A 22,679-nucleotide genomic window follows, 5' to 3' on the forward strand; every position below is an offset into this window, starting at 1 on the left:
GGGAGAAGACCAGATTTCTTCTGGGCTGATGCGTGTTTAGTAATTTTTTACAGAAATATTAATGAACGGCAGTGGAATGGTTGTCATAGTTATTACAATTGACTCCATGACAAGTTGTGCTATCCCCAGGGCTATATCAAAAACTAAATGGATAACACACAATCCCAAACATCAGAAACAAAAAATTATTTTACGTAGTTTTAATCACAGTTAACAACTCTTTGCAAAACCGCCATATGTAGCATCTTAATTCGATGCAGCAGAACAAAAAAAATTACTACGATAAAATGTACTCTGTGGTAAGAAAAACAACGAAATATGTGTCCCTCCTACATGACGCTTACAAGTAGATTGAAGTTACGGAGGGTGGTGCACCTTTATAAGCACTCCCCATTATCACGATGACTCTGCTCTAAGTCAACGGTGGCAGGAAAGAGAAGCTGTGTGCCAACCAGCCCCGAATGCCAGATAATCACGGTATTCCCTATTTTAAGTTTGTTATTTAAATAAATGTACAATTCCTAGCAATCATTTAGTCCTACGTTTCCTATTGTTCAGTACAGCAACAGATGGTACCTGATGCTCGAATAGTTTAGTAGTATAAGTCGTACGGAGTATGTGTAGTGGAATTACTTTCCTCATTACGATTCATCACCTGCGACATATGTTAGAGATAAGTTATGCAACTGACCTCTCCGTTGAATGGCAGAGGTCGAGAAGATTACGCTGCCCTGGTTTTTATAAAGAGTCTTCATAAGCCATCCGAGGCACAAGTGTCCAAACCTGGCCGGCACGTCGTCCCTTCGCCTCAGAATCCAGTCTGTCGCTGATCCCAGCTCCACGACATGGCCTCCACAGGTACAGTGAGGACTATAGTAGTCCTTCCACATTCTTAATGTTTTAGAGATGCGTTCTTGACTCTGTGAACAGAACAAACGAAATACTATGAGGAGCATTTTCAGTTTAGTATGAATAAGGAAGTTGATAGTGTCTTGATAAGAGATAATAAATGAACATTAAAAAAGTAAAAAAAAGGTAATGGAATGTAGTCCAATTTAATTAGGCGATGCTGAGGGAATTACACTAGAAAATAAGAAGCCAAAGTAGTAAATGCGTTTTGAAGTTTGGGCATCAGATTACTGACGACACGTAATTTCTAAAAAGGAGGAATTTGTTAACAATCAATATAAATTTAATTGTTAGCGAGTCTTTTCTGAAGGTATCTGTCTGGAGTGTGCCCTTGTACGGAAATGAAACGTGGGCATTAAACAGTTCAGAGAAACGGAGAATAGAAACTTTAGAAATGTGGTGCTACAGAACAATGCTAAGGATTATATAAATTGATCGAGTAGCTAATGAGAAAGTACTGAAACCATTTGGGGAAAACCGAATTTATGAGATGCTGAGGCATCAGACAATCGTCAATTTCGTAAATGTGTTTGGAAGCAGCAAATACCAATCTGACAGTAAAACTTTTCTACGAATGCTTCTAAATGCCGTTAGTTAATGTATTTAACAACTGAAGTAGTTTATTAATGTATGTTTACTAACTATAGTGAAATTTGTTATGAAGTGCAGTGTAGCGCTAACGTCTTTATGTCTCTCTCTATACTGTGTATAGAAACTCAGTTATGAAAGCCTTTTGTTAGTGATCTTCATATCGTCGTGAACTTATTTTAATGAAATTAGTGTTACAGAAGTTTCATAGTTTAAAATGAAAAGCAACAAATATCGGTTTATGTGACTGCGATTTATTTTAAAACAAAATTTTTATGTATTACGCCGGTTAATACCTGGCGATGTAAAACAGTGGAAGTAAAAACCGTTTGGAAAGAACGAAGTATCCTTGTTGCCCAAATTTTAATTTAATATATATATTTGACGTTATTTGAAGGCTTTATATGTATAAGCTATTCGCTCTTTTATCAAATTAAGTATTTTGAGCGACCAATAGTGACAAACATGCGGTATGGTCTCGCAGTCACGATCTCGCTTCCCGAGCACGGGATCCCGGGTTCGATTCCTGGCGGGGTCAGGGATTTTCACCTGCCTCGAGATGACTGGGTGTTTGTGTTGTCCTCATCATTTCATCATCATTCACGGAAGTGGCGGGATTGGACTGAGCAAAGGTTGGGAATTTGTACGGGCGCTGATAACCACGCAGTTGAGCGCCTCACAAATCAAACATCATCATCATCATCATCATCATCATCATCATCACACATGCAGTATATGAAAAATGCGAATGCGGAATAAGCAGAATTGATGAAACGTTATTTATAGCACTCCAAGTAATGTCTGCCGTTCTTAGAAGCTTGCGCGAACATTTTCAGACATCTCAGTCGACAAATCCTGAACAGATAATAATCGACCTCAAAATTATTGCTGTCTTTCACGTTACTGTAGTAACGTTCTAACATGTCAGAGATACTTTCCTGCGACTGGTCCTTGAAGTGGTGTGTTTTTGTCCCTAAGAATACAGCCATTCTAAAGAACGAGTTAAGTCGGCCAGTCACTCTCTCAAACTTATAACATTAATAACTAGATAATCTGACATACTGTCTCACCTGCACATTACGGGAAGGTAATATCTACAGAAACCATAACTTTGTTATTTTGGTATTTTAGCTTTTAACAAGGGATGTGTGGTGCAATTAAAGTCGTTGATACAGTGCTACTGGTATTCTCCTCCTCTTGGGAACATGTAAGCGGAATGAAATACCTTCATTAAATTCCTAGGGTCAGTTTTAGGGACAGACTGTTACTTTTTGAGCAACTAGAAACAGTTCAGTTCGAAATTGTCACCTCTCCGTTCCCCGCCGCAGTAAACAGAACCGGCTTTTATTGTCATATTTTATGATTCTCATTAAAACATTCATATCGAAGCTATACAAGTTTGTCAGCGGAACGTGATAAATTGTACCACATGTATTAGAGTATATCAACCAAGAGCTGAAATGGATGAGGACAAATACAGGCAAGTGTTAAAGATAAGAAAAGTTCAATATGTACACAAGGTGGTAGCTGATTTCCACACATTCAAAATAGAATATCGTCATTGCAAGTGATCAACAGCATCCTGGTATCGGCAATCCGAACACATAAACTCGCCGTTGATTTAGATGCGAAAAATTGTCTCTCTCTTTAATGAAAGATGCTACTATCATTATATTTGGATCAAAACACTGTGTCTAGAGTAGGGTTCTGCTATGTTCATATTTTTCTTCTTACAAATTCGTCGCTTTCAGTATGAGTCACAAGTACGTAAACATGTAAGCTACGAACACTTAGAATTCCAAAACCGTAATGGGGTAAAGAGGCATTCAGTTATCTCCTGATTTCTTTTTCAGTGTCTAACATGACTGGAACAATAACCGTGTTTACACTGACAGTTTTAATCGTGAGATTGTCAGTGGCTGCAGGAGAGTCAGCACATACTTTGGGAGCAACTTGTCAGCACCCGACGGTGCATTCGATTGCTAAAGTAAGTGATGGACCGTGTTGTATGAGCTAACAAAACTAAAAGTCTTGTTCTGACGTGATGTTACCGCTCCATTTTTAGACAACCGTAACTCGCAGAGGACCAAACCCAGGACACGACGGTGACAAGGCGGCAGGTTGCTCGATATACGAAGTGGAGGTCACGAATCACGTCACGATAAGCCAGGGATCTGAGGCAGTGACAACAGGTGAGAGAATTTCCGTTGTTTTTTATCTTCAGCGGCGTCTGATGGATGAATAGTTACTAAGAGTATCTTTTACAAAACTTGTCCTTTATTTAGTTATTTACTGATACAATTGTCTGTAACTCTCGACATAATCGAAAGCTCTGAAAGTGTGTCACCCATAAAAAACCTGAGAGCTATTTCCAGAAGTCTTGTACGTATAATTCTGTTGCGAATTTCCATTACATATGAACGTGAATGAATTACAGACTCTGGAAAAAGAACAGCACTATGCAGAAATATGGGTACTAATATGACAAAGTACCTAGTTGCGAGCCGGCCGCGGTGGTCTCGCGGTTCTAGGCGCTCAGTCCGGAACCGCGCGCCTGCTACGGTCGCAGGTTCGAATCCTGCTTCGGGCATGGAAGTGTGTGACGTCCTTAGGTTAGTTAGGTTTAAGTAGTTCTAAGTTCTAGGGGACTGATGACCACAGCTGTTAAGTCCCATAGTGCTCAGAGCTATTTGAACCATTTGAACCTAGTTGCGAAATCATCTCCTCCCACTCAGATCCAAACGGTTGATCTCGAGAGTCTGCAAATACCTAGATAGTTGTCTAAAACTTCTGAAAGAATTTACAAATTAATTTTAGATATTATTGCAACTAAAAATTTATTTTAGTATTAATTCAATTACCAAAACTTAGCTCTAATACACATTTAACTGATAATTAAACAACAATTTAAAATTTCTGTTTCTAATAAGTGACGGCTGCAAGAATGCTAGCTCAGTGGTAAGTTTTTAACGGTGCTTTAGTTATACAGTGATAAAATATGTCCTTTTACATCTGTAAACAAATTTAAATAAGGGTACTCTTTCTACAGATCAGTTCATATAAACATTTGGATACGTTTGAAGCACGACATACAAGCGATTGACGCCTACAGAAATGTTTAACAGTCATATAGGTTCGTCAGTTGGACACCTAAAAACTATCGACAATTTTTTGACCAAGAGCATGTCTCCTTCCTTCAACTCAGTACGTTTTGTTTTAAGAAATGTTTTGGTTAGTAGTAACAAATTTCTTATTTTTCTGTACCCTTTGTCTTGGAGGTTGTGTTGACGCACTTTCAATATCAGTATTGTTCTCCCGGGGCAGATTATAATTCAGAACATCTGCAGTTTGTCTATATCCCTGATATGCACGAATTCAGCAGCACAAACTACGGATACTAGAAGATGGTTGGTTCAAATGGCTCTGAGCACTATGGGACTTAACTTCTGAGGTCATCAGTCCCCTAGAACTTAGAACTACTTAAACCTAACTAACCTAAGGACATCACACACATCCAAGCCCGAGGCAGGATTCGAACCTGCGACCGTAGAGGCCGCGCAGTTCCAAACTGTAGTGCCTAGAACCGCTTGGTCGCACTGGCAGGCGATATTAGAAAACATGTTAGGGACCACGAGGTGTATGCACAGTAGCAAGCCGCGCCGCTGACATCAGAATGAACCCAACTAGCGCTCAGTAGTCCGAACTGCTATAATGTATTGAGTTGTAATTGCGCTTACGACCAAAAACAAGGTTCTTTACGGCCGCATAAATTTTTATTAGTGAATAGCGATTGAGACAGAGTTACGCCATAATTACCAATGTGTGAAGGGAGCCCTTAGAGTAAGATTTTAAGTGAAAAATAATGGTGCGCTGTGCAATCGCCAATTGTACTAGCCATAGCAGACAAGTGCGTCATGACTTCAAAATGCATTCAAGACATTCTTGATAGCCACTTTTTCAAAGCAAGAGGACAGAGGAGTGTCTATGACCGCCCTTTGCTTACCACTGTCTCACAAAGAATTGTTTCATTCTCAGCTGTAAAGGGGGTGAAATTCTGTCAGATAGTACATGCAAGAAAGAGAGAGATTCTGATAATTTAAGTGTTAATGGACTGGCAGAAACTCGAGATGTGATTCTTCAACTGTCATCTTTTGAAAAGGACTTAACTTGTACACGAAAGTGAACGTGAAATAAGGAAGTTGAAGATATTGTTTCAGAGATAGGAGACATTTTTGAGAATTGCACCATATAAAAAGAGGAAAGTGTCCCAGATATGAAGGAAAATGTAGAGCTGTTAGAGGTGATTACAGAGTATATTGCTTATAGAATCAAATTCGAACACACTATACGTCAGATAAGTGTTGATTCTGAAAAAAAAATTAAATAAAAAAATCCATACAGTTTCAGTATATTAAAATCTCAAAACTGGTCGCAGTTTGATTAAATATTTGTCCAAATGAAGTCGATTTCTCTAAATTAATTATCATGCTTCTCAGATGCGAATGTCCTACGTACCAAATCTTTTTTTCATTACTCACCAGAGTGATTTTCATGATTAACATATCAAATGCAATGTACATCTCTGAATGTATATTCTGTGCGAAAAGAACTGAGGACTATAGCATTCGTTTCTCTGAAGAATCTTTCCTTCTTCTATATTATCATTATTCAGATGTGTTTAAAGGAGCACGAGAGAGTATAGAAATACAGCGGTTTTGATCAGTCAGTGGATATTTTAGCTTACTTCATCACATATACGTGTGAAAATTTCTGAAAACGAAATATCAATTGATATTTATTTTAGCTTATTTCACCACATGGCCGTATTATAATTTCTGCAGACGAAGTCTGACACCATGAAGCAAAGAAGTGCAGACAAAAGGACACTGTTACATAACGGCGGCTGTAGGTATTCACAAGACGTTTACCACCAAAAGTGCAATAAAATGGTCCGTAGGCCTGCTCCCTCTTGGATATGTACATGTATATTCCACAAAACAAAATAGAATACACGTTACAAACGCCTTGGGAATTCCCAACAGCTGACGATTGCAGTATTCCTCGGAAGTGGAAACCACAAAAATTGACTTCCCTCTTTCCACGCTATTATTCCCGGATAAAACACTACACCATTTGTATAGTAAACTAATTGGACACGTAAATGTTTCGGGAAAGAAGTGGCTTCAGACAGTTTCAAGAGGGTCTTTAAAGCAGCTAACTGAAAGTTTTATGGAATTTGCTTTGATCGTGGAAAGAGAATTTCAATAATTCCACATCAGTTGCGTTGATCGTAACCCAATAGTTATAATAAGATTAAATGACACTATAAATGAGAAGTACCCAGGAATGGAACACTTGGCTGTATTGCTTTTCGTAAGGTCACGCACTTTCACCAGAATGAAAACTATCAACAAGAAAAATAACGCGAAGGAAGTAAGCGAGCAGAGAGTGATCAAAAACAGATTTTGCAAAAAATAAAAAATAAACTTTTAACATAACTTTCGAGAGCTGAAAAACATTTTAATAGAGTTAAAGACATCAAAATCACATTGTAGGAGTTTTCTCCGTACTGCAGGTCTATGAGAATGTGTGAGTTTCTCCCCCAGGAAAGAAAGCAGTGTCCACCGAGATGGTGAAAGAGGTTGACGTCCTAGCATTTCACCTACGGTAGACAAAAATTGTCATAACTAATAATGAAGCTTCATAATGATTACAGTAATAATACACTAAAGCATGGGAAACCTCGATTACATTCATACCTGTGTAAGAGTTGAATAGATGTGCGCCGTGTGCCTATAAGCTTCAGTGCAGAGCGGCGTGGCGGAAGGGTTCACCTTGACATCATAGCTCACAACCCGCCTGCGCGTAATTCCTACAGTATATTCTAATGTCCATGGGACAAACTGTCCTTGGGAGCAAACACTGGCGGGAAAATCTGTCTGTCATCAACATTCAGTGATTCGAAGTCATAATAGCGAAACACATGCAGATGTACAACTAACACTTCACAGGGGAAATTAATGAGATATTCGATTAATGCAATGACAAAATTACTTCCGTTACCTACAACATAGAATCTCACTGACAAAATGAGATCAACTACACTGTACATATTTCATAAAATGTACTGAAATATAATGAGAAGCTACACTTTTCAGAGAATTAGATGGCCATTTAATATTTACACTAAGGTGACAAAAGTCATGGGATATCTCTTAATATCGTGTCAGTCCTCCTTTTTCCCGACGTCATGCAGCAACTCGACGTGACGTCGTTGGAAGTCCCCTATAGAAATAATGAGCCATGCCGCCTCTATAGGAGTCCATAATTGCGAATGTGTTGCCGGCGCAGAGTTTTGTGCACTAACCGACCTGTCGATTATGTTCCCTAAATGTTGGATGGGATTCATGTCGGACGATCTGTATGTCAAATTCATTCGCCATAACTGTCCAGGATGTTCTTCAAACCGAACGCGATAACTTACGGCCCGGTGACATGACATCGTTGTTTGGCATCATGAAGTCCATGAATGTCAGCAAATGGTCTACATATAGATCAACACAAACATTTCCAGTCAATGATCTGTCCACTTGGACCAGAGGACCCAGTCCATTCCAATGTAACACAGCCCACGCCTTTATGGAGCCACCACAAGTTCTTACAGTGCGTTATTGACAACTCTGGTCCATGGCTTCGTGGGGTCTACATCACAACTGAACCCTACCATCAGCTCTTACCAACTGAAATCGGGAGTCATCTGCCAAGGCCACGGTCTTCCAATCCTCTAGGGTCCAACTGATCTGGTCACGAGCCCAGGACGGACGCTGCAAACGATGTGCTGTTAGCAAAGGTACTCGGGTCAGTCGTCTGTTGTCATAGCCCATTAACGGATTTGTTCCTCATACGTCCCATATTGATTTTTGCGGTTGTTTTACGCAGTGTTGTTTATCTGTTAGCACTGACATGTCTGCGCAAACGCTGCTGCTCTCGATCGTTAAAGAAGGTCGTCGGCCTCTGCGTTGTCCGTAGTGCCTGAAATCTGGTATTCAAGGCACACTCTTGACATCTTGTCACTGTGAATGTCAGAATATTGTATTTCCTAACGGTTTCCTAAATGGAATGTCCCATTCGTCTATCTTCAACTATCATTTCGAGTTAAAAGTTTGTTAATTCCCGTCGTGCGGTCATTTTCACGTCGGACGTCTTTTCACATGAATCACCTGAGTGAAAATTACAACTCTACTAACACACTGCCCTTTTATACCTTGTGTTCGCCATACCAACGCCATCTATATGTGAGCATATCGCTGTATCGATGCTTTTGTCACCTTAGTATATGTTATACAGCTTATTTTCCGGCATAGGAAATGTGGATTTTGTACACTAGATTATCTTTGCGTATTTTACTGCGTGACATTTTACAAGTGCGTTATCGTGAGGATCAGGGAAAGCGTTTTATAGTGGCTTCACGTTCCAGCATTTTGTGTCCACAGTGTTCAGATGAAGTTCACCGAAGATAGAAAAGTGCCTAAGCTCATATGATGAGCTTCTTCATGAGAACGATCTTCTCGCCTCCCAGCAAATCTTTGTGTGATCCGAATACGGGGACCCACCATGAGAAAAGACCTGTTGAAATAGGCATATGTGAGAGCCAATTTTTAGAATTGTGATTTTTTTGCTGTTTTCTTTTTTGGGTATAATATGTAACCAGTTATGTTTTAGAGCGACTGCAAGCTCGTTATTTATGAAGGTGTTACAGGAGCGTTATCTGAACTATGTGCAATTAGACACTGGGGTCGTGGTGCTGGCGGAAACAGACTGAAGCGCCTAGAACCGCTCGGCCACGCCGGCCGGCGTAGATGTAGGGATATAGTACGTAGATGTCCCTTTATGTTGTCGACTGGAGACAGATGTGATGGTCGAGGAGGCTAGGGTAATATATTGACACTCTGTAGAGCTTTCTAGACTACAACAGCTGTATATGGGCGCGCGTTATCCTGTTGCAAAACACCTCCTTGAATGCTGTTAATGAATGGCAGCACAATACAGCGAATCTCCAGATTATCATATAGATTTGCAGTCAGGGTGTGTGGGATAACCACGAGAATGGCCGTGCTGTCATACAGGAGTAGGTCCACCGTGTCTAGAAAGCAGACAGCTTGGTTGCAGCCCCTCAACTGGTCTCCTAAAGAACACACGGCCATCACTGGCATCGAGGCAGAACCAAGTTTCATCATAAAACACAGCACACCTGGATACTGCCCGCCGATGAGCTCCCGCTTGATACCAATGAACCCGCAAATGGGGTCAGTGGAATGCACGTTACAGGGCGTTTTCTCTGTCACTGTGGTGCCGTCTGTTGCTCAGACTACTGCTTCCAATGCAGTACGACGTACCAAAGCCGAAAACAATGATCTCTCTCTCTGTAGTGCCACGTGAGCGTCCGGATCCTTGTCTTCTTTCGATCATATATTCGTGTAACCACAGCTGCCAGCAGTCATATACAATGGCTACGTTCCTGCGCAGTCTTTTTGCAGTTTCACAGAAGGAACTTCCAGCTTCTCGTTGCTCTATTATGCTACCTCGTTCTGACTCAGTGAGATTCTGATAATGGCGTCTTTGTCACCTTAAAGGTATTCTTGACTAACATCAGTTCACCACGTCCAGTCTCAAAGGTAACTGAGGCACACCAACATTACGGCGTGTATTTAAAGCAAATCCTGACTTGCATACTCACAGTGGCGCTACTAACGCTACTGGCTTGAAATCTGAAGAGACATCTTTCATATACAGAACACCAACCAACTCTGATGTATGTCACACAGCTGCTATATATATAAGGTGCAACGGTGCACGGTGTATGGGTCTGTGAGGCCTTCTTACTTAAAGATGTTGGACGTTGTGCACCATGATGGGCTTCGGTTGGCCACTGGGGCCTTCAGAACTAGCCCCATACCAAGTCTCTGTGCAGAGGCTGGTGAAACGCCACTTCACATGCGGCGGCGGCTATTTACTGTGCGCCAGGCGTTTAAAACTTTGTCCACACCATACACACCTGCATATACCGTTGCTCAGCTTCCTCTGGCACGGCTATTTCATAACCGGCAACGAGCGACGCGGCCCTATGGGATTCGCGCACAGGATTGCCGCTCAGCGATTGATATGGCTGGTCTTCATGTTTTCGGCCGCGGTTGGAGCAGATTTCCACCTTGGCTCCTCCGGAGACCCAGTCTTATTTTAGATTTGACTAATTTTAAGAAAGATAGTACACCAGATTTTACATTCCAATCTCAGTTTTTTAACATTTTAGATACGCATCACGGTTTTATCGTCGTTTACACTGATGGCTCCAAACGGGAGAATTTCATTGGCTGTTCTGTAGTGTTCCCTGATCATGTTACCCGGATTCGCCTCCCTGATGAATATACCGTTTTCGCAGCGGAGCTCCACGCGATCCTGAGGGCACTGGAGCGGACGAATCGTGTTCGGAGCAATCGATTTCTCCTCTGCTCCGATTCTCTTAGTGCCTTACAATCATTGCAAAATCTGTACCCAACTGAGGAGATGGTCCAGCTGATATATGACCAGCTGTACTTGCTCCAACGGCGGGGTAAACAGGTGTCCTTCTGCTGGGTGCCTGGGCATGTAGGAATATGGGGCAATGAACAGGCCGATCGGGCTGCCAAGGAGGCCTGCTGAGAGCAGGATGTGGTCCAGTGTCCTATGCCCTTGCAGTGTGTCATTTCAGCACCCCACAAGAAGTATATGGAGTTGTGGGAGGAAGAATGGCTGGCGGTGACGGCCAGTAAACTGCGGTTGGTGAAGTCAACAACTCGGCCGTGGCGTACCTCATGCCGGGTGCTCAGGCGGGATGAAGTGACCCTCACGCGTCTTCGGATTGGGCACTGTCCTCTCACACATAGCCTTCTATTACGGCGGGAGGACCCCCGATTTGTGATGCTTGTGGTGTGCACATCTCTGTCCGGCACATTTTAACAGACTGCATTTTATACCGTGATTCAAGGGCAGAAGCACAAGTTGATGGGGATCTGCCCTGCGTTTTAGCTAATGATAAGACGTGTGTGTCTAGGGTTTTAAAGTTTTGTGATGTGTCTGGACTCTGGCCTAAACTTTTAGGCTGGAGGTTTCAGTGTATTGCAAAGTGACTGGCTCCTCCCTTTTTCCTTGCGGTCAGCCAGCCACTACCATCTGTTATATTGTTTTTACTCCCTCTACCACTTCCTTCCTGGGTTGTCCATGTTTTACTGCTGCCGGCATGCTTCGTCCCACGCTTCGGTGTGGGTAGGCACATATTTTTACAAGCTAGTTTCCTGTGTCTTACGTTCTGTTTTATCTTATTGTTCTGAGTCTGTTCTTCATACCCGTCTCAATATGTTACTGAGCGGGCGCTGAAGACCTTAGCGTCGTGCGCCCTTAAAACCCTCTCCATCCATCCACACAATAAAGTAATGAGACTGACGTGAAACTAATGTTGCTTACCGTTTTAGTCAAGTTTAGTGTTGCCTCCTTCAAAGTAGTTCCCTTCTTATTTCACATACTTTTTCCAGCGCTTCTGTCACAGATGGTAACATTTCTCAAACTCTTCTTCTGTAATATCCTCTAAGACTCTCGTCACAGCTTTTAGGACATCTTGTGTTGTTTGAAAATGGTGTCCCTTGACCGCCGTATTGACTCTTGGAAATAGGAAAAAGTTACACGGAGCGATATATGGTGAATAAGGTGGCTGTGGTAGTACTGAAATTTGTTTTGCGGTTGAAAATTGCTGTACTGACAGAGCAGTATGGGATGGCGCATTATCGTGGTGCAGAATCCAATTATCAGCAATGTTGGCACGGACACGAAGAATTCTTTCTTTGTGGTAATATTGGTTAACTGTTTGTCCAGGAGGCACCCACTCTTTATGTACAATTCCCTTGGAATCAAAGAAGCACACAAGCATGCATTTCACTTTTGACTTTGGCATTCGTTCTGCCTTCACTAAACATTTTATGCCAACGAAAAACTTGACCTCCTCTCCAAAACCCTTCTGAAACTTACCGTAAGTTGTCGTTGCGTTTCCACCCAATTTAATGCAAAAAGAAATGGCATACCGTTGCGCAATATTCTGGAGTTACATTTCCGTGACGAGAGACACAAACACGTGTTACCTTATTACAGCACAACTAACTACTGAGCAGATAAGTCGCACCTCGTAATATATATATATATATATATATATATATATATATATATATATATATATAAAAACCTGATTTGCGTACTCACAGTGGCTCTACTAGCGCCTCTCGTATGCCAATAGACGTCATCTTTCATATACAGAAACGTAAAGCAAATTTAATGTATGTCACATAGATTATATATATATATATATATATATATATATATATATATATATATATATATACTCCTGGAAATTGAAATAAGAACACCGTGAATTCATTGTCCCAGGAAGGGGAAACTTTATTGACACATTCCTGGGGTCAGATACATCACATGATCACATGACAGAACCACAGGCACATAGACACAGGCAACAGAGCATGCACAATGTCGGCATTAGTACAGTGTATATCCACCTTTCGCAGCAATGCAGGCTGCTATTCTCCCATGGAGACGATCGTAGAGATGCTGGATGTAGTCCTGTGGAACGGCTTGCCATGCCATTTCCACCTGGCGCCTCAGTTGGACCAGCGTTCGTGCTGGACGTGCAGACCGCGTGAGACGACGCTTCATCCAGTCCCAAACATGCTCAATGGGGGACAGATCCGGAGATCTTGCTGGCCAGGGTAGTTGACTTACACCTTCTAGAGCACGTTGGGTGGCACGGGATACATGCGGACGTGCATTGTCCTGTTGGAACAGCAAGTTCCCTTGCCGGTCTAGGAATGGTAGAACGATGGGTTCGATGACGGTTTGGATGTACCGTGCACTATTCAGTGTCCCCTCGACGATCACCAGTGGTGTACGGCCAGTGTAGGAGATCGCTCCCCACACCATGATGCCGGGTGTTGGCCCTGTGTGCCTCGGTCGTATGCAGTCCTGATTGTGGCGCTCACCTGCACGGCGCCAAACACGCATACGACCATCATTGGCACCAAGGCAGAAGCGACTCTCATCGCTGAAGACGACACGTCTCCATTCGTCCCTCCATTCACGCCTGTCGCGACACCATTGGAGGCGGGCTGCACGATGTTGGGGCGTGAGCGGAAGACGGCCTAACGGTGTGCGGGACCGTAGCCCAGCTTCATGGAGACGGTTGCGAATGGTCCTCGCCGATACCCCAGGAGCAACAGTGTCCCTAATTTGCTGGGAAGTGGCGGTGCGGTCCCCTACGGCACTGCGTAGGATCCTACGGTCTTGGCGTGCATCCGTGCGTCGCTGCGGTCCGGTCCCAGGTCGACGGGCTCGTGCACCTTCCACCGACCACTGGCGACAACATCGATGTACTGTGGAGACCTCACGCCCCACGTGTTGAGCAATTCGGCGGTACGTCCACCCGGCCTCCCGCATGCCCACTATACGCCCTCGCTCAAAGTCCGTCACCTGCACATACGGTTCACGTCCACGCTGTCGCGGCATGCTACCAGTGTTAAAGACTGCGATGGAGCTCCGTATGCCACGGCAAACTGGCTGACACTGACGGCGGCGGTGCACAAATGCTGCGCAGCTAGCGCCATTCTACGGCCAACACCGCGGTTCCTGGTGTGTCCGCTGTGCCGTGCGTGTGATCATTGCTTGTACAGCCCTCTCGCAGTGTCCGGAGCAAGTATGGTGGGTCTGACACACCGGTGTCAATGTGTTCTTTTTTCCATTTCCAGGAGTATATATATATATATATATATATATATATATATATATATATATATATATATGTGTGTGTGTGTGTGTGTGTGTGTGTGTGTGTGTGTGGGTGTGTGTGTTTGTGTGTGTGTGTACTCGTATATTTTCGCTTCAACTGTGACATTATCTACTTCTTATTTTGGGCCACTGAATTATAGTGTTGTTCATACGTCTTTTAAAATACATCTGTAAACTGTGGATGAATTAAAAAGAATTCTTGTTCTATGTTATGTCTAAATAACTCAACAAGCAAACCTGCGAGACTGCGACCAATGTCATACCTTTGTTTTGCGTGTGAAACTTGCCATTGAATGAAAAATAGTTATGTCAGGGGATTAATTCAAATAATATATGAGTTTGCATTGTTTAGAATTTTACAGTGGCGCTTGAGGTGGTTCAGTGCTAAGTGACGCTTGAAGTGGTGTAAAGAGCTACACCTCAGGGCAGTGGATGATTGGAAACGAGTGAATTTCAACGCTGAAATCACACTTCGCCCTCTTTCGGGTTGGTGAATTCCTGGAGAATGTTACCTGCCGTAATGCGTAGTGCCAACAGTGAGGTACGAAAGAGGTCGTCTTACAATTTGAGGCTGTTTTCCGTGGTTACATTGTGGTCCCATTATTGGGCTTGAGGAACCGCTAACTGCGGAAGGACATGAACAGATTTTACAGTATTGTGTACCGTGTACAGCAGAGGCAGAGTTCGGACGATGACTTTTTGTATTGGCATTACGACGCATCTGTCTTAAAGCAATTGTTTGTGGACAGCAACATTCCTAAAATGGACTGCCCTGCCCAGAGTCCCGAGTTGAACTCAATTCAGTAGTTCTGGGGTGAGTTACAACATAGACTTCACTCCAGACTCCAGCGTCCCACAACACTACCTTACCTGTTTTTGGGTACTAAGGAAGAATAGGACACCATTTCTCCATAGACATTCAGACACCTAATTGAAATTGTCTCCAGCAGAGTTCAAGCAATCGTAAGAGCGAAAGGTAGACACTCTCTATACCGATGTCTACTAACGGGTGTCCATTTACCTTTGATAAGATAGTGTAGGATATAGGACCAACACAAAACGATCGGAGGCTAACACTTATGCTGTAACCATGGTCTAAGACCTTTAACAAGTAAGTAACGTGAAGAAATTGTTCAAAAACAAAAACAGAATTATCATACAGATCGAAATTTCGACTGTTTATAGAACGAATAAATGTGTCAATATCTTTTTACGCTATAGCAGTTACTCTGTTTACAGGTACTCCAAATCTAAATCCTAGTGTTAACAACAACAATGACTCATTGACGACGATTACAACACGTTGGAGTACGCGATCTGATTACGAAAAATATGACGGTGTTGGTTCTTATAAATTGCATGAGTCACCGAGGACGTGGTCGGAGGCAAAGAAGATCTGCGAAGAAGAAGGCGCCCATCTGCTGATAATTAACTCAAAGGCAGAAGAAGAGGTCATAAAGAAAGTCATGAACCGTCACCGTCGCTTGTTCGTTGGATTCCGCTACCTGAGAGAAGAGAACTACTACGAAACGGTTCTCGGTAAGTGTCACAGCACCCAAAATACAGCACTTTGCATGAGAATGCGAATTCGGCGTTGATTCGCTAGACAGGTAACCCTCTAACAAAGATAACATGTCGATAGTTGCTGTGCTATCTTTCTCAAAAGTCGTCATACATAAATATAACTGTCCAAAGTGGTGCCTGCTCTAACCTTGGCGTAAAACATTAACATTTGTCACACAAATTTCTAAAAACCTCAAAGAGGCTCTCTGTTTGGAAATGGTTATTAAAAAATCGCACCGTAGGTGGGCTAGCAACGGCGTGGTCTACAGGTGATTGCGGTATGGAGGAGGCCCTATATCCTTGTTGCGGCATTAGAATTTGCCGCCTGATATAAAATGATGGCGCGCTACATCCACCTCAGACGCTGGGTTTGGGGTTTCTCGTAAATGCTTCTGTGACCAGCCAGCATGACGAATAAGGTGCAATGTACAAGAGTTGCCGACAGTGGACGCAATATCATTAATAGCTATGAAAAAAATAATCTCTCTTGAAACTCAGCATTGAGGGACTCCATTCAATACTTCAAAAATGGCTCTGAGTACTATGGGACTTAACATCTATGGTCATCAGTCCCCTAGAACTTAGAACTACTTAAACCTAACTAACCTAAGGACAGCACACAACACCCAGTCAGCACGAGGCAGAGAAATCCATTCAATACTATAAAGCAATTTAATGCGACATTAAGCACTAAATATTTAAAATGGCATGGAGACAGGAAGGACCGAAACAAAATTGGAAGACGTCCACGAATGCCTCATGTGTGACACTGGTCGAAGATGTAACGCTTCAAGCAGTGTCTTAATTCTTCTTTTGATCGATAAAGATACCTATTATGTAGTGCACACACAGGGAAGCTTGTTGTAGGCCCATAGGCGTTGTCAGTGGAGTGAAGTTATCAATGGTAGAGTGTTACCTATCTCGTACATCAACACTGATAGCGACTAAGGAGATGTTTGTATTTCAAGATACGGACAAGGCATCGTCTGATCAGGCACTCCAACGTCTTTTCCATGCAGGGGGCGATGTTTCCGCTCGGACATGTGTGATATTCATAGGCTTGAGCAGGCAGAACTGAAACTTCTTACCTCCAGAAGTCTGTGAAATGTTGCGATTAAAAAATTAAATTAAAGAGGTCGTTGAAGATTTTCTTAGCGTTTCCACTGATGTGCCGCAACATAATTCAGTCATTGACGTCACACCTGGTGTCGTGTCACGTGCCACACGCAATGTTGTCTCTAGCTCACACTCTGAGAAAGAGTTGTTGTAAACTTCACCGCTCGTAGCACAGAAGTCAACGCCGCCCGTCTCGGCGAACGCTCGATGTTGACGGAAAGTTGGGTCCTGTCGGGCAGTCAATATAAATGGTGATTCAGCCACCTATAGATTTTACGGAGTCCGAAACGTCTTCAGATACCACGCGCAGATTTTCATATTTTCTTGTTCGCTAAGCATAAACTGTTGGTCCTACAGAAAGAAATTGCCGGCCAGAGTGGCCGTGCGGTTCTCGGCGCCACAGTCTGGAACCGAGCGACCGCTCCGGTCGTATGTTCGAATCCTGCCTCGGGCATGGATATGTGTGATGTCCTTAGGTTAGTTAGATTTAATTAGTTCTAAGTTCTACGCGACTGATGACCTCAGAAGTTAAGTCGCATAGTGCTCCGAGCCCAGCCAGAAAGGAATTAATGGACTTTTTTGTAGGAAATTTCAAGTAGTTAAATTTTGACTGGTGAGGCGTTTTCGCTAGTGGCCATAGTTTTCGAATTATACATGAGAAACTTAAAAAAGTCAAGGTCAAACGCGTTTTTCAGGAATATCTCGAAGACCATGTCCTCATTTTTTCTGTAGGACTAGCGGTTTGCGTACAGCGAGTGAGAGAATGTGAAAATCTCCCACATGGTTTATGAAGGCCCTGTGGGTTGCAAATGACCCATATGTAGGGGCAGCAGAATTATCCTGTATGAGCAGAATGTCCGTCCATAATTTGATCCATGTCTACTTTGTTGGCCAGGAGAACATCATTACTCCTTAAAACAGTAATAGCGCATCTTTCACTTTTACTCCGAAATCTTCGTCATTATCTCCCATACTTTCTACAATTTAGTGGAACGATGATTGGAGTTCAGTATTGCCTGGCACGATCTCTTTTCGCTCTCTTTTGAAACGTAGCGATATTTTATTGTCATGAACCGAAAGCTGAAGGTTCTCAAGAAGTGGTCGGCATTTGAACCTCTGAAGCGGTGCCCACCTCATTTCCAGTAGTGATCCAGAAGGAAGAGACTGGCCTTTGCTCTCCTCAACTAACAGGCGTGGTGGATAGTGCTAATCACGTGATCCACTCAACACTGGACGTCCTCACTAAGTTGAAATACAGCCACCTGGCTGGACAGCACCCAGTTTGCATTACTGATTACCACAGTGGCGGCTGTCTTTAGACGACTCCTTCTGGTAGGCATGTCCAGATCGATAAATAGTCACTGACGTGTGCGTCAACGACACTTCACACGCAGTACAGTGTGCAAGACTTGGTTATCGTAATTACTGATAAAAGACATGCTAACTGCTCTCAACAATTTGAGTCCGAGAGCCCATGGTACTGGTGCTCCAAGTACGTAGTGAGCATTAAAATCCTCACTTAGGACGAAAGGCGAGGAGAGTAGTAGTTCCATGGTAACGAAAATCTCTAGGTCTGTCGGGTAATAGAGAGAATGATAGAGGGAGCATAATGAAGCTCTATGCTGCAGAAACATAGTAATTAAAACTTCTTGTAGACTGATACTGATAGGGTAGGGTGAGTAGGAGTATGTAACATCATACGAAGATTACTCTCCTCTTTTAGCTCTCTCTTCGCTTTAGTCGTTTCCCTGTGGAGACTACAACAGCTTAGCACAGGGGTATTAGATAATTAAACTAGGTTTCTTGCAAACACAAGCTCTCATCTGTGCTAGAAGCCTGATTTCCTCCACAAATGTGTTCGACCAGTTTACGTTCCACCGTAAAATGTCAGTGAGACGCGAGTACTATCATCGTTCCTATTTTTTTGTTGATGGGAGCAATTTGCGAAATAAGGTGATGTGTTTGAGTAGAATGTTGATTCCCTCACGTACTTTTCAGTGTTCATAACATCCGCAGTTTTATCAGATTTGCCACACATACGAGTGCGGAATAATCTGATGGCTTCATTTTGCCGCTGACACACCATTCAACTTTGTGTGCCTGGATGGACTGGCATGTAATGTGGGGAGTACGTTTGTCTGTGCGCTTTGCTTGTTGCATGGTGGAGGTAAGTCCCTTTACAGCTATTCCATCAGCGTAAGGGAACTTGGGTGTGCCGGCCGGGGTGGCCGAGCGGTTCTAGGCGCTACAGTCTGGAACCGCGCGACCGCTACGGTCGCAGGTTCGAATCCTGCCTCGGGCATGGATGTGTGCGATGTCCTTAGGTTGATTAGGTTTAAGTAGTTCTAAGTTCTAGGGGACTGATAACCTTAGAAGTTAAGTCCCATAGCGCTCAGAGCCATTTGAACCATTTTTGAACTTGGGTGTGCAGTCGTTTGCGGCACCTTCCTCTGGGATTGCGTTGGTGAAGTCCGTTCCTGAGACGCTCTTTTTGCCACTGAAGTAAATGGCCTTAGACAAGATTGTGGTTCCACACCTACTTGAACATTTCTTAAAATACACACTCCGTGATCAAAATTATCCGGACACCCCAAAAACATACGATTTTCTCATTAGGTGCATTGTGCTCCCATCTACTGTCAGGTACTACATATCAGTGACCTCAGTAGTTATTAGACATCGTGAGAGAGCAGAGTAGGGACTCCGCGGAACTTACGGACTTCGAACGTGGTCAGGTGATTGGGTGTCACTTGTGTCATACGTCTGTAAGCGAGATTTCAACACCCCTTAACATCTCTAGGTCTACCGTTTCAGAAGCGATAGTAAAGTGGAAACGTGAAGGGACACGTACAGCACAAAAGCGTACAGGCCGACCTCGTCTGTTGACTGACAGGGACCGCCGACAGTTGAAGAGGGTCGTAATGTGTAATAGGCAGACATCTATCCAGACCATCACACAGGAATTCCAAACCACATCAGGATCCACTGCAAGTACTACGAAATTTAAGAGGGAGGTGAGAAAACTTGGATTTCATGGTCGAGCGGCTGCTCACAAGCCACACATCACGCCTGTAAATTCCAAACGGCGACTTGCTTGGTGTAAGGAGCGTAAACATTGAGCAACTGAACAGTGGAAAAACGTTGTGTGGAGTGTCGGAATACGGTACACAATGTGGCGATCCGATGGCAGGGTGTGGGTATGGGTAACGCCAAGTGAACGTCATCTGCCAGTGGGTTTAGTGCCAACAGCAAAATTCGGAGGCGGTGGTGTTATGGTGTGGTCGTGTTTTTCATGGAGGGAGCTTGCACCCCTTGTTGTTTTGAATGGCACTATCATAGCACAGGCCTACATTGATGTTTGAAGCACGTTCTTGCTTCCCACTGTTGAAGATCAATTCGGGGATGGCAACTGCATCTTTCAACACCATCGAGCACCTGTTCATAACGCACGGCCTATGGCGGAGTGGTTACACGACAATAACACCCCTGTAACTGACTGACATGCACAGAGTCCTGACCTGAATCCCACAGAACACCTTCATGCCAGGCCTCACCGACCGACATCGATACCTCTCCTCAGTGCAGCACTCCGTGAAGAATGGGCTGCAGTTCCCCACGAAACCTACCAGCACCTGATTGAACGTATGCCTGCGAAAGTGGAAGCTCTCATGAAGGCTAAGGGTGGGCCAACACTATATCGAATTCCTGCATTAACGACGGAGGGCCCCACGAACTTGTAAGTCTTTTTGAGCCAGGTGTCCGCATACTTTTCATCACATAGTGTATGTAGGATGCTTGTTGCTTTAATCTCCTGAATGTTCATTTCACCTGCGCCTGCCTTTGCATTTAACACAGAATAAGGGAGATAAAAAACTAGTCCTAACTACATGCGCAGCTTTTCCAGATTTTGAACAAACTGCCCGTCTGCTGCTTATTGTTAGAGCGCGTTTGTGGTCAGCTCTCATGAAGGCTAAGGGTGGGCCAACACTATATCGAATTTAATCGCAAATCCCAGTCACGCCATAATATTACCAACCAAAAAAATGGCTCAAATGGCTCTGAGCACTATGGGAATTAACATCTGAGGTCGTCAGTCCCCTAGAACGTAAACCTAACTAACCTAAGGACATCACACACATCCAAGGCCGAGGCAGGATTCGAACCTACGACCGTAGCGGTCGCGCGGTTCCGGACTGAAGCGCCTAGAACCGCTCGGCCACTCCGGCCGGCAGTCCTACCAAAATTCCCACAGATTCATCATATCTATATGCATGCGACCTCTGCATAATAAGAACCCACCCCGCCCCCTCCTCATTATTAGAATGTAGGGTGATCTGCAATTCACTCACAACTGAATGTTTGCGTAGCACATTTGGTTCCTGTATCTGTTCAGCTTGCTGTTATGTAGATGTTTCCCCCAGTAGTGTTCCTGTACCCTCTGACCGGACAGATTTCATTCTGCCTGATACCACGTTGCATTCTTTGTTGTAGATAAAAGCTTTAACAGGATAAGATTTCAAAAGAAATACAGTCTTTAAGTTTGCCTTCATTGGGGGAACACTGAAGTCTTTAAGTAATACGCGAAAGAAACACAACGGATAACAATGAATCCCAGCTTCTTGCTTTTAGAAGGACTGTTCTCGGACTTGATCTGTGGCTGAGTGCTCATTTTTGTGATCTGGCAGGTCAACCTCTCAACTCGACTGGGTACGTCAACTGGGACGAAGAATCAGACACCAGCGGTAGCGATGAACTGTGCGGCGCTGTGTGGTTCACAGGGGAGATCGTGAACGTCGGCTGTAGCGACGATTATGCGTTTATCTGTGAGCTGTCAGCGTAGCCACTGCAACTGTACGAAACTTAACATGCCTGCGGCTGACAGATTTTGCAGGACCAATTTTTGTAAACATGTTTGCAAAATAAATGAACTGTAATATCTGAATAATATGTAACAAGTAACACTGAACGAAGTGTAAGGCAGTACTTACAACTACTTTATGTTTTTATTGTGTCTTCTCTTGATCCTGCAGGACACAAAGATGCCTCTTGAATACTACCCAAAGCGCCCTAACATTGAGTACATTGTCTAGTTCACTACCATGCTTCATAAACGCAACTGCCGTCAGGGTCTTAAACCGTTCTGTACTGCATATTGTAAACTCGTCTGGCACGCAAATCTCGTAAATACGGTCAGCGACTACGACAGATTCACACTACTTAGACGCACATTAAATAACAATAGTAGATGTTCTACCTCTCTCCAAAGAGAAGAAGGCTTTAAAAAGCCAAAGTATAAGGCTGATTTCACCTTCGCATAAAAATTTAATATTTGTCAAATCGCTTTCTAAAAGGTAAGCTTTTCCAAAAATCTAGAAGAGCCTCTGTATAATAATTTATTACGTCAACGATCGGTTATATGTATAAAAAACATTCACATTACCGGTTTCGGCAATTAGTAGCCATCATCAGATCTGCTTAATCCACAAAAAGCTTCCTACAAACAAACAAATAAAGTTAGGCATTTTGAACTTTGAAAGATGTACCTATTAGGAGAAATTTTTATGAAAAATGTGTATATCAAAGAAATGTCAGTTTGTTTCGTAGATTTCAGTGTTTATTTGGAA

General features: G+C 43.3%; 1 protein-coding gene across 1 annotated transcript; it reads left to right on the forward strand.

The window, feature by feature from the left end:
• Positions 1-752: 752 nt before the first annotated feature.
• On the forward strand, positions 753-22,048 carry LOC126144600 (hemolymph lipopolysaccharide-binding protein-like). Its single transcript, XM_049915501.1, has 5 exons — positions 753-858; positions 3,351-3,484; positions 3,563-3,689; positions 15,616-15,915; positions 21,741-22,048. Exons 1-5 carry the CDS (start codon positions 846-848, stop codon positions 21,893-21,895), a joined length of 729 nt encoding a protein of 242 aa, XP_049771458.1. The 5' UTR covers positions 753-845; the 3' UTR covers positions 21,896-22,048.
• The last annotated feature ends 631 nt before the right edge of the window (positions 22,049-22,679 follow it).

Source organism: Schistocerca cancellata, chromosome 2 (genome assembly GCF_023864275.1).
Source record: "Schistocerca cancellata isolate TAMUIC-IGC-003103 chromosome 2, iqSchCanc2.1, whole genome shotgun sequence".
Classification (NCBI taxonomy): Eukaryota; Metazoa; Arthropoda; class Insecta; order Orthoptera; family Acrididae; genus Schistocerca; species Schistocerca cancellata.

What these genes read in the sequence shown, in the direction of transcription:
- LOC126144600 (XM_049915501.1), top strand. An exon ending in CGGTGCATTCGATTGCTAAA is followed by an intron (nt 3,485 to 3,562) that starts GTAAGTGATGGA and finishes CTCCATTTTTAG; the next exon opens with ACAACCGTAACTCGCAGAGG. An exon ending in CTACTACGAAACGGTTCTCG is followed by an intron (nt 15,916 to 21,740) that starts GTAAGTGTCACA and finishes GTGATCTGGCAG; the next exon opens with GTCAACCTCTCAACTCGACT.